The sequence below is a fragment of the Bactrocera latifrons genome, unplaced genomic scaffold (assembly GCF_001853355.1).
Source record: "Bactrocera latifrons isolate USDA-ARS-PBARC rearing strain unplaced genomic scaffold, ASM185335v1 scaffold_56, whole genome shotgun sequence".
NCBI lineage: Eukaryota > Metazoa > Arthropoda > Insecta > Diptera > Tephritidae > Bactrocera > Bactrocera latifrons.
The window spans coordinates 1,537,492-1,550,341 of record NW_017537223.1 but is presented as its reverse complement, the minus strand read 5'-3'; the positions used below and the strand labels follow the sequence as shown (position 1 = coordinate 1,550,341).

At 38.5% G+C, this 12,850-nt stretch overlaps 1 protein-coding gene across 1 annotated transcript; it reads right to left on the bottom strand.

Annotated features, from left to right (window-relative positions):
• Positions 1–9,102: 9,102 nt before the first annotated feature.
• Positions 9,103–11,446, bottom strand: LOC108974507 (actin-2, muscle-specific). The gene is made up of 2 exons (XM_018942390.1): positions 11,297–11,446; positions 9,103–10,283 (listed from the first exon to the last, which is right to left on the bottom strand). The coding sequence occupies exons 1-2, from the start codon at positions 11,334–11,336 to the stop codon at positions 9,193–9,195; spliced, it is 1,131 nt and encodes a 376-aa protein (XP_018797935.1). The 5' UTR covers positions 11,337–11,446; the 3' UTR covers positions 9,103–9,192.
• Between the last annotated feature and the right edge of the window lie 1,404 nt (positions 11,447–12,850).

Below are 12,850 nucleotides of genomic sequence, written 5' to 3'. Positions count from 1 at the left end.
TGCTTTGTGGTGTTTGTGTTTTTGTTGTTTGTTGCTTGCGTCCTTCGTGCCTCGTACACTTTCAACTCTGCCGCTTGTTCGCGCACAATTTCCATTTCGTTTAGCGTGCGCATGTGCTAAGCACTTTCGTTAATACCCACCACCCGACTGTGTCGCATCCTGTGCAGCCGGTGGCATCGCCCACAGCACACACACACCGGCGTGCAGGGCTCAGCGCTGTGCGAGTATTTGCGGTTTGTACTGGCTATTTCACTTGTATGCATACTCAATTGTTGTTCTTATTTGTTGGCACTTTCAAGTGAGACACACTTGAATGTTTTTATTAAATGAAAATAAATTTCGAGTGCGCTCGAGAATTACTTGAATTTCTTTGTTATTCAGTAGTACACTTGTTTATTTGTCCATAGCTGTACTCATCCATCAGACGAACATACATGTGAATAAGCGGAGTACTTGAATTGGCCTGAACGCCTCGACACAATGTTCCTTTGTCCAATATTTGAATATTGTTATCCTCATTTGCCCGGTAATGGATCCTCTTAAGCGCAAATTTAACACTTCGACGACTTTAATTTGCAGAAAAATATATTATTTAAGGAACAGTTTTATCTAGAGAGCATGGACTTCAACAGGTTACCAATAGTGCATGATATAATAATAAAGGATATATATATGTATGTCAATGTGGTGTTTATCTGTCAACTGTACTATGAGAGATATTGTATTACTATATGTCCTTCAGGGGTTGGATATTTCGTCCACTGATTATAAATTTACGGATATCTCTAACCTCTAATTCTACACGCTGATTGCATTTTTTTCGAAGTAATTATGGATCCCAAAAGCTCTTGTAAATATCAAAATGTGATGTACATACTTATGCATATGTCTTCGAATCTTTACTAGCACTAATGACGGCATTAGTGTTAATGAACATGGAAGACTAGGAGATTTTCGAAATATTCAGTCTGTCAATTAGATTGACTCCTTTTTTTATTTATAAAATATATGAAACAATAATAAAACATAAAGAAGCCGTAACACATATACAAACACAGCTGTAATTTTAAAAAATGGAGCATCTATCCTTATTTAGGGAGCCGATTACACCAAAAACAAAAATTCTTAAAAATAAGCTGATATTTCCAAGACTATTTTCCGGATGAACTTAAAATTTTGGAAAATATTTTCGAATATATGGACATATGTACATACATTTTATATAAAGCGCCTTTCAGTAGAGATGACGTGATTTTGAGTAAAGTAAGTTTATTCGTTTATTGTAACCCATTAGCAACTTTGCATTGATGTCCATACTTGTCCCTGCCCACTCTTTTTTCTTGCGGAGATAAATTCAAGATAAGTTCATTGAGTTGTAAAATGTATAAGAGAAGAAAATATTTTTTTTTTGAAATCGTAGGAGACCATTTGGTAAAGCATTAAATTTGAGGAAATATTTTTTATGTAGTTGGTTGCAGATAACAATTTTTATCTGAGATTAAAGAAAAAAATAAAAAAACCGTTAGGCAGAAGACTTTCCCGTTACAATTAAGAGCTCTTTCTTGGAGAGGCTTTCATAGAGGTGTCTACTTATCAATTTTTTTTGTTTTTACCCATCCTTATGTATATGATAAATGCATTTCAAATAAGTTATATAAACTTATAAATTCAAGGTAAACTTATACACGCGTGCACCTCTCACGTACTTGTTAGTCAGGCATCTGGTCAATTTTTGTCACCGCCATGAGCAGCAGACAAAGCTTTCTACAAGACTAACGTACTTTCAAACATAGGTGGTACCCACATACATAAATAAATATATATATACCTATATTTCAGGTGCGTATGCGTGTACACGTCGCAGAACGCTTCTCGACAAGACTCAAGTGAGTTTTTAGAAATCAGGCGCTCCATTGTTTTCACATCAATTACAATCGATGAAGTGATTGTCGCTTGAATTCTCAAGTTCCAACGAGCCAAATTGGTGGGTGTGCAGCTCGTCCACAAAAGTACATACATATGTACATACCAGCATTTGTGCTGTAAGTTTTAGTTTGCTTGTGAAAGCTACTGGTTATAAACTACTCGGCAACTAGTACAAAGAGCAAGGAACTGGTACTGTTAGATTATGCTAAGCTTCAATCAGAATTCAACCATTATTATACTAGCTAAAGCCAGACACAAATCTCGATGTTATTGAAAAATCTATGGTTTGTTCTTATTTTTAACAATTTTGGCACAAAACTGTTGAAAGTTTGACAATTTTATAACCAGCTCGACTTTAGTTAAAGGCAGACACATAACTATTTAGGCCCTTCGTGTTTTAATACAAAAACAATGGTATGTTCTCTTTTTCTCTTTCTCTATAGCAAAAATTCTACACAAATTTCTCGACTTTTGTCTATGTTTGTCCTTCTTCGATCAAGAATTTTTTTAATAAGGGTCTTATCAGATATAGAAAAAACGGCCCGTATTCAACCAATTCTGGTTGTAAACTAGTGCCTTTCTCGTCTATTCTAAAGATTAGTTGCAGCGTTATTGGGTTAAAATCAGTCTACCCTTCTGATTCGTGATTTTTTGTGTGTTTATTACTTCCTTATTTTCTACAATTAAACGCATCTTTCTTGGTTCGATGCAGAAATCTCGGGTTGTAATTGTTTAATGAAATGGAAAGTCACACCCACATAATATACTATATTATGAATTAGATTATAAAGGAAATTTATAGAGAAATGCACTCATTAAAAACTTGTAAAAATCAAAATTGGCATGGATTGACATTTTTCCTAATTTTATACTACGACTTTTCGACTTTATTACCTTAGTTATCAAAGCAGATACACAAATGATGCAATGAATGTGGTATTATCTCTTTGATGTAGAGCTAATAAAAATCAAAGCCAAAATGAACTTCCAATTGAATAGCAAAAATATTTACAAAAATCATATTCAGTTGAATATTTGGTCAAAAATCACTCACCTTTCACACACACACATATCCACATAAACACAATCAATGTTCAAAAAAAGAGTTAAGCCGCCTTAATTTGAATGATTTCGATTTTTGACAAGCGTAACGAAGCGATCACAATTTGCGTTTAAAATTAAAATTCGCTGCCCACGCGTTGCAGGAAAACAGCACGTTGCAGCGCGCAGTTACAACAACACAAAAGCAGCAGCGTCACAATTGGAGCCTCAGTGAAAAGGGATGATTTCTGTGCGGTTTTCATAACGGTGATAACTTTTGCAGGGGTTAAAAATTGTTGGCAATTTATGCAATTTATGTGCAAATTCGCTTGAATAATTGAACGACAACAGCAACAAGGACCAACCACACAAAGCCAGCACAGCATGAAAAATAATAAAAATTAAGATAATCGCCAACTAATTGATTCTAATCGATAAAGTGGAAAGAGGCCTGGTCGACGGTTTTTTTTTTTTTTTTTTTTGGCTCGGTGGTGTTTGATGATGCAAAATGCACGCGCACCCACTTCATATTCACATTCATACATGCATATTTATGTACATAAAGGTGTATTAATATGAATTTATAAAAGCTTTTGTCGTGTGCAAATGATGTTTTGATATTCGACAATTATTCATTCATATATTTTTTCTAATAAGCAATTTGTATTTCAAGTAGTATTCTTTCAACAACTTGCACATCTTCAAAATTTGCATACTAAATATTGTATAATTTTGCAAACTACTAAAACTGGGTGTTAATTTATTTTAAGGCTATTGCACTGTGATCAATGAATTTTTAATTTATACTTCGCGTGTTTTTCGAATCTGTAAATTTTTATACCCTGAACACCCAGAAGGAAGGGTCGGAGACGCTATAAAGTATATATATAAATGATCAGTATGTCGAGCTGAGTAGATTTAGCCATGTCCGTTTGTCTGTCCGTCTGTCCATCTGTCTGTATATATACGAACTAGTCCCTCAGATTTTAAGATATCGTTTTGAAATTTTGCAAACGTCATTTTCTCTTCCAGAAGCCGATCATTTGTCGGAACTACCGATATCGGATCACTATAACATATAGCTGCCATACAAACTGAACAATCGGAATCAAGTTCATGTATGGAAAACTTTCACATTTGACGTGGTATCATCACGAAATTTGACATGGATTGCTGCTTATGGTAATAATATAATCTCCGAAAAAAATTTTCAGATCAGTAATCTGCATATAGCATATAGCTTCTATACAAACAAAACATATAATTACTAACAGAAATGCACCTGTGAAGGGTATTTAGCTTCGGTGCAACTGAAGTTAACCTTTTTTTCTTGTTTTCTGTAAGTTGGTTGTACTGTTAGTGACATCTATGCTAAATTTCAGGTCAAAATATTCATTAGTATTTGAAATACGCGTCGTTTTGTGAAGCTCTAAAAGTGAATTCTCGTTTTTTCTTTTGTGTGTGTGAATCGAGGAAGGCTCTGATGGCCATCACGATGGAGGATTTTTCCAAGTGCTATGATGACTGGAATATTCGTTGGCATAAATGTATTGCACCGGGAGGACATTACTCTGAAGGAGATGAACAAAATTCACCTTTCAATATGATCACAGCTGTATATAATCTTTCCTCTTACATTGCAAATTGGATCACAGCTGTATATAATCTTCCCCCTTACATTGCAAATTTTGCAATTTTTCTATTTGCCCATTGCTTTTGACATATTTTATTAAGGAGTACAATTACTAAGTCACTATTCTCCTCAAATAATATAAGCATATTTTCATTCCATTTATTATTGTTTTTTATTTCCTCTCACTTAAATTTCTTATGAATTATCGTTGAAATTAGTTAAATTAAATCTCAGCTACTAATTGTATATGACTTTTACATCAAATGGCAAGCTGCCAAAAACATCTTTTACAAAAACAACTCGCCTTAACCTCGAAAGAGTGAAATGAGCAGCATTCCTCTCTCGTTTAACACGTCATTTAGCTGATAATTTGTATCGCACAGATGCGCCTTTGACGAAACTATAAGCACTTTTTCCTGATTATTTTTTTTGTTACCCACATATGTATGTATGTATGTGTGTGCATGATTCTCCTGCAAATGCATCTGTTGATAAATCGTCTTGCGGTAACAATTACAAATTGCCACACTGAAAGCAACAAACATCTGTCCGCAATTTACAAAATCACATTCAACAAATTACAGTGAGCAACATTAATTAACGACCTTTTAATAAAGAAGGAAAGCTGCTTAAATTTGATGAAAAATATTAGGGTAATTATGTTTGAATTTGCATTAGATATTTAGAATTTGCAACTATAAACAAAATTTTATAGTTTTCAAGTGTTTGACTACGATTAATTAAAATGCCCAAAATTAATTAAAAATCCGCCGTCAGAATATATATGAGAAGAAGAATAAGCGTAGAATGTATGCATTAATGTGTGCATAAGTACTAAGTAGATTTGTGTCTTTTGGGTCAAGGAAAGTGGGGAATGTGTTGACAATGACGCGTGACCACTTAATGGAATTAGCTGTTGGCCGAAGAATATYTTAGYGCTTCAAGGTCTTTTTTGTTAAATACTCTTTAAATATTTTTTAGTTATAGTTATAATTTATGGTAAAATATTGGGCAATGCTGAAAAATATCTAACAAGACATTTTGGACTTAAAATGTTGAAAAATGAAGAACTTCGGTCTATTTTTTAGATACCCATATTTTAAAAATTTATCAATATTTATTATTTTATATGACTACTTTATATAATATTATTAAAAAACTTTAGTTTGAAACTAATCGCTTTTCAACATGATAAGTTGAAAAATTTGGTTTTTGAATATCACACGATGGATTCCGGATGGAAATCAGGAAAGTAAAATAAATTTTTTTAAAGAAAATTTCTAAACATCATCAACTATGCCTGTTCATCGCTGTTAGATTTGCAATTTCTCACATATCAGAAGTCATCGCATAAACAATCAAAATATGTGTAGGATGAGAGTTACATTCTAATTGTAAGTACATATATATTTTTGTATGATGAGCAGAAATCCAATATTTAGTTATTTTTCGGTTAGTTTGTATGGTAGCTATAGAGGGTTTGCCCGGAAAGTAATAGGACAATCTTTAAGATTCTTTAAAAAATGTTAAAATAGCGTTAAGAGCCGCGGTGCATGCTGCTTGGATCCCCTCTGTCGTGTCAAAATACTTGCCTTCGGACTTTTCAGGCATGGAAATAAAAATGTCCTGGGGATCACATCTGAGCTGTAGGCCGACTGCGGAAGCGTTGGGATGCCGGCCTTGGTTAAGTTGCTGTTCAAAAGAAAGGTGGTGTGAAATAGGGCGATATCGTGGTGCAACCCGATTGATTCTTTGCTTGAGTTTGTTAAGAAATTCCACATAAAACTTGGCGTTGGTGCTTTGTCTAGGAGGAACAAATTTATGGTGGACGATGCATTTGATGTCAAAAGGCACCACTTCTTGCTATAGCAACATCTGGGTAAGTCTGCTTGATCATATCAAATGTCTCTGTCGCAGATTTACCGAGTTTCACACAAAATTTAATCAAGTACCTCTACTCTAACGAACACTGCATTTCGGCTTGCACCACTCGCAGAAACACGTCGAGCGAAAATGTTTGTCTTCACTCTCCAGGTACTCGGTGACAACTAACTATCCCAATCCAGTCGGTGAACGCAGCCCTATTACTTCCCGGACAAACCCTGTATGCTATTGTTACCCGATCTCCGTTTAGATTGGACAATTCAAGCCAAATTTCGTCGAGATTCTTGTCTAATTTTAATAGTTACAGACTTCGTGGCAAACTTGATATACCCTGTTCGGCGTATAATATTTCTAGAGTAAAAGTGACCAGATATTTCAACCGGATGCAGTGAAACACAGACGAGGAAGCTGCAAACTTGTCAGAACACAGCACTCCGGACTCAGGGTGCCTCCTGATGACTTCCATCGAACAACTGCATAGTGAGGCTCGTATGCTCCCAGTTAAGGAGCATAATGAGCTCCTCCCCAAGCATTTTATGATAGGGTGTTTTCGCAGAAATCATCCCTTCAGTCACCTGCTTGGAGCGCAACCGCCTCCTAGGAGCAACAAGAGGTCATTTCTCAACTATATCGACAACATAAAACAATACGCAGGCTAGACTTCGCACGGAACTAACTTCCGACAGGCACTGACCGCCTTTCACAGCGGTACCACTTATACCTTCACCGAGTCCTTCTCAATGAGTTTCTGCGCGAAATAAGAGTGACCATTGCGCAGCTTCGTTCTGGATAGTGTATCAGGTTAAACTCCTACTTATATGGAATATACATATGTACCCTGACATTTGAAACACATGTCCAGCGTGCAATGAGTCCCCACATGATCCTACTCGTCTTATATCCTTCTCTCTTTGTTCCGTACCCGTCGAAACAGCAAGTTTCTTGAGCCTACCTTTCGATGACTTATCTAATCCTTACCATCCTAAAGGGGAGATGCAGGAGTGTATTTAAATATGAAGTCATCTTTATGACAGCTCCAAGAAGGTATTGGTATCCGTAAGAGTTGTAAATAATTCTATTACAGTAGTCATTGAAAACGTAGAAGACGAAAGAAAAAAACTCGGCGCTTTTCATTCCAATTGAATTTCAATTTCCATTCTGCTTCAAATATTTTTGGAATTTGTATTGATTACCCAAAAGCTGTTCATGCATGCGAGTCGAGCATTTTTAGCAATACTTCGTGATCAAAATAGCTGCTAATAATAACAAATGATATCGAAACGAAAATATGTATACTCGAATATTTGTGTGTGGAAATTTGAGCACACAACGCAATCTCATCTGCGGAACAATAATTTAAACTATAAAAATATATGCCTCCACATTGCCATATACATAACTGTATATGTACATACATATCATACAACTGTGTACATCCTTTGCTTTCCGACTTTGGGTCGAGCGAAGCACGAGCACCAAGAGTATACATGAACTCGTACCGATTAGGCGAGGTAAAAATAAGTAAGTCATGTCATTTCCATAAATACTCGTACATACCACACAAAATACCAGCAGCATCCAATACATGAACGGCTAAAGCCAACAACTGCATGGTGCTGCAGCCAACGCAATGCCATTGATGTATGAGAGCCAGAGAGCTTTTACGGCGGTGGCCTCGTTGGCACCTGCTGGCGGTGTTATGAGCACCATCAATTCGGTTGTGTTCCAACGCAACGTTTGGGCTACCAAAAATAGACAAACTGCCAGCCAATGTTTTTACTCGAACGAATAATATGTATGTATAAATGTATATGTACAAATATTATATTTCTATAAGATTACAAAAGAATGAACGAAGCTATTATGCAACACATCGAGAAAGCTCGTGTGTTTCGAAAAGCCGAGTGAAGAAATGGGCGACGTGTGCGGAGCTTGTGCATGGAAATATGATCGGTGCTTGGCATATTTTTGGCGGCAGTGGAGGGGAGTCTAACATTTTCAATGCTTTTGTTGATGGTGAGAGCTTTCTCGTAGCTACAACATCAACGGCAACAACGGCAACAACATGTATGATCTAAGCGCCCTATCGAGTATAGCGAAGACCCAACCCTATGCTGAGTGCTGTTGCCCCACCCAGCCCCTCGGCTACCCTCTGTTTGACCATAACTGCGTTATAAAGTCATTGATATGGAAAATTAAGTCTAAAAAAGTCGTTTTATTTATAAATAATTATAAATTGTTTTAATTTAATTACATAAGAAATCATTACATTATTTTACATGTGGCAAAAATACCCTTAAAAACAATAATGCGTTCATTATGCTTTCATAAAACTATAAGCAAAATCAACAGTTAATCGAAATGAAACGAAACATGTTCATAAACGGTAAATTGTTAAATGGCAAACATAAAACATAAATCTGGTTCAGTGTTGTTTGTGTGTTCTTTTGTTTTTGTTTTTACAGTTGTGAGTGTTGTTCAGTCGTTATGAATTTGCGATCTGGAACCAGGGATCAATTGGTATTGACAACATTTATGCAAATAAATAAATAAACGAATGGGCGGGCATCTCTGAAGGCATGTTGTTGTTGTTGTTATAGCTAATATGGTGATACTGCATCATCAGGCACAATAATGTGGCGAACAATGCAATAGCCACGTCAGCGCGAACACGTAAAAGCGTATTACTAGCTGGTAACAGTAACTGCTTAGAAGCACTTGCGGTGGACAATGCCAGGGCCGGATTCGTCGTATTCTTCCTTGGAGATCCACATCTGTTGGAAGGTGGAGAGGGAAGCCAAGATGGAACCACCGATCCATACGGAGTATTTACGCTCTGGTGGGGCAATGATCTTGATCTTGATGGTGGATGGAGCCAAGGCGGTGATTTCCTTTTGCATACGATCAGCAATACCTGGGTACATGGTGGTACCACCGGACATGACAATGTTGGCGTACAAGTCCTTACGGATATCAACATCGCACTTCATGATTGAGTTGTAGACGGTTTCGTGGATACCGCTGGATTCCATACCCAAGAATGAAGGCTGGAAGAGGGATTCTGGGCAACGGAAACGTTCATTACCAATGGTGATCACTTGACCATCGGGAAGTTCATAAGATTTCTCCAGGGAGGTGGAGGCAGCGGCTGTAGCCATTTCTTGTTCGAAGTCCAAAGCAACATAGCACAATTTCTCCTTGATGTCACGGACAATTTCACGCTCAGCGGTGGTGGTGAAAGAGTAACCACGTTCGGTCAAGATCTTCATCAAGTAGTCGGTCAAATCGCGACCAGCCAAATCCAAACGGAGGATGGCATGGGGCAAGGCATAACCTTCGTAGATTGGTACGGTGTGGGAAACACCATCACCAGAATCCAAGACGATACCTGTGGTACGACCGGAAGCGTACAGGGAGAGGACAGCCTGGATGGCGACATACATGGCTGGGGAGTTGAAGGTTTCAAACATGATTTGGGTCATCTTCTCACGGTTAGCCTTTGGGTTCAATGGGGCTTCAGTCAACAAGACTGGGTGCTCCTCTGGGGCGACACGCAATTCATTGTAGAAGGTGTGATGCCAGATCTTTTCCATATCATCCCAGTTGGTGATGATACCGTGTTCAATGGGGTACTTGAGGGTCAAGATACCTCTCTTGGATTGAGCTTCATCACCGACGTATGAGTCCTTTTGTCCCATACCAACCATCACACCTTGATGACGTGGGCGACCTACAATTGAGGGGAAGACGGCACGGGGCGCATCATCACCGGCGAAACCGGCCTTGCACATGCCGGAGCCTAAAAAATAAAAAAACACAAACCGTACGTAAGTAAGAGATTCGCCCTGCTATCGCTGGTCTTTATGTGTCATAGGAAAAACGGACGGCGGGAAACGTAGAAACGTGCGGTAAAAGTGAGTGAGGCAGCGCCATTTCATACTACACTACACTACTACAAATTTTTGCGAATTCCGGAGAGGGTGTCGCGAAAAATGGCGCATAAATCTCGCAACTTGTGATGGAAATGAACCTCAAAAAATCAAATTTTTGAAAAAATTGCGTTCCGAAAAAAATCAGTTTGAGGGATGCAACTAGAAACGTGATTGGCCTACTTTTAATGCGTTTTTTATTTTTAATATTTGGTTCTGCTAAAATTATTATCATTGAAAAGTGTGTCGTCTATTTTTGCTAAGTGCTGATATTTTTAGTAACAAATGTGAAATTTTCAAAATTGTTCGAGTATTTTTTTTTTCTTAATTTGTAAAATACTTAGTCTTTCTGTAACTAAATTGTGATTTTAATAGAAAATATATTTTTCATTATTTGCCAAATTGTATAGAAAACTGTAATATTGCTTAATCAGTTTTCCTTTCCTGCTTTGCCCTCCAGGGCTTTGCTATATCTTTATGCTATGTTTATGACATTTTTTTTTAGATTAATGGGGAACTGGTACAGTTCAAATAAAAAATATTACGTGATCCCATGGAGGGGGGTCTAACCGGAACACACTACGCAATGCTGGTCAATGCCAACGCCCTACTTCTTGAAACTAGATATTTCTGTATCTCTCTTGTCCTTAATCACTTGAGATCTAATAAATTATTTTTAAATTTTCTCTCTTTTGTTATCCTTTTCGTTTCAATACTATGTTTGAGTTGTGCACTTTTCACTACACCATTTTCGTATCTCTTCGCCTCCTTCCGCCGTAAATCCTTCAAACTGTAATCCAATTGTGCTTTGCTGCTGGTGGATTGGGCTTTCATCCAGCCCACCAACAACAATATCCACAGCTAAAATCCAACGTTAACGCACCATTATCAACGACCAAAGCAGCAACCTCATCGTCACACATTTTGTTTGTGTTTTGTGTTTTAAAACCACGAGCAAGAAGAAATAATCAAATAATAAGGCAAATGTGTACGCTTTGGAACACTACTCACTGACTAAAGTGCCTTGGCCACTGCCAGTCGATTTTATACCAATCAACATAAAACTACAATTTTCATGTTCATCGTATGGGAAATCCAAAAAAGTTCTTCGGCAACAGTGATCGTCAGCTGCGATGCCGCTCAGCGTCGCCAACACCCGCAACTCTCCATCAACGGCGGCGACAAGCTCACCTCCACCGCCAACTCGGCATACACGATACTCCGCGCCACACACAGGCACACATACAGGTGCTTCGCCACAAGCAGCAACACCAACACCAGCTCATGCAACGAGGAATATGGTGTGTTTACGATTTTTCAGCGCCGCTAAAAATAGACCGATCATACCGCCGCGCTCACCGTCATCAGCGGCACACCAACACATGTACGCTATGCATTGACGAGGCTGGATGACAAGCGATGTGCGCGYAGCCGAGCGAGTTAGCAATAGCGATCGTGCTCCTGCGCACTGTGGCACCCCCACACACTATCTTCGCCTGATGTATGCATGTGGGTGTATAGGTTGGTTCGGCTTGCTGGCGAAGCTGTTGTGCCGTCATAGCGGCAGCGCAGTGCTCACGTTTGCTTGGCGTGGTTGTGCGCTCGCTGTTTGTTGTTGATCGCAGCGTATGCTCGCATTCGTTCGGCTTGATCGAGTATGATTGTGCAAATGTGTGTGCATATTTCATGGGTAATTGGTTCGGCTCTCCACGGAAAGCGCTCCAAAAGCGCCGTATAAGGCAAGGCGGCCGCGTCAACGCCACAGCGCCTGCCGTTGCGAGCTCGTGGTTGGCGGCTGCTGTGTGGTGCGGCGGCGGTATTTTTTTAACAAATTTATTCTAAATGTAAAATGTGTGGCACTTTTGGTTTGCTTCTATTTCTCCGTTTCAATCGCATACGCTGTTTATGTGGTGGGGGGGGCTGTGATGGGCATCTTGCCATCTAACTCAGAGGGTGTCTCGCTTGCACGCGTTCGCCTGCCGAGCATATCGGCAGCATTTCGTCGCTTTTCAAACAAAAATATTTTCAATATTCTATTTTCGAACATTTAATTTTTCAAAAATGCTTAATAAATACATATTTTCCGCTTGTATGGATGTGAGGCTGTGGGGTTGTGTTGTGGCTCTCGCGTTGCGTACGAGCATCGCTCTCGTTAGCCGTTGTGGCCCCCACGCACGGGCGTCTAAATTTGCATTTGTATGGCCGAGCAAATTGTTATCGCACATGTGTATCATTATGTAGGAATTTTTCGTATATTTGTATGCATATATGTATATATGTATGTACATATGTGAATATGCATATTTGTTGGATAGGCGAAGGCAAGGTGGTCAGTGCTTACGTTGTTGATTTTATTTATTGGCGCCTTTTTCTGTTTTGTACACTTCTATTTTTGGTAATTTCCATGTTGCCACCCTCTGTGCATTTCTCCGGTGTT

What these genes read in the sequence shown, in the direction of transcription:
- LOC108974507 (XM_018942390.1), bottom strand. Translation starts at nt 11,336, where the DNA reads ATGTGTGACGATGAGGTTGCTGCTTTGGTCGTTGATAATG. An exon ending in TGCTTTGGTCGTTGATAATG is followed by an intron (nt 10,284 to 11,296) that starts GTGCGTTAACGT and finishes TTTATTTTTTAG; the next exon opens with GCTCCGGCATGTGCAAGGCC.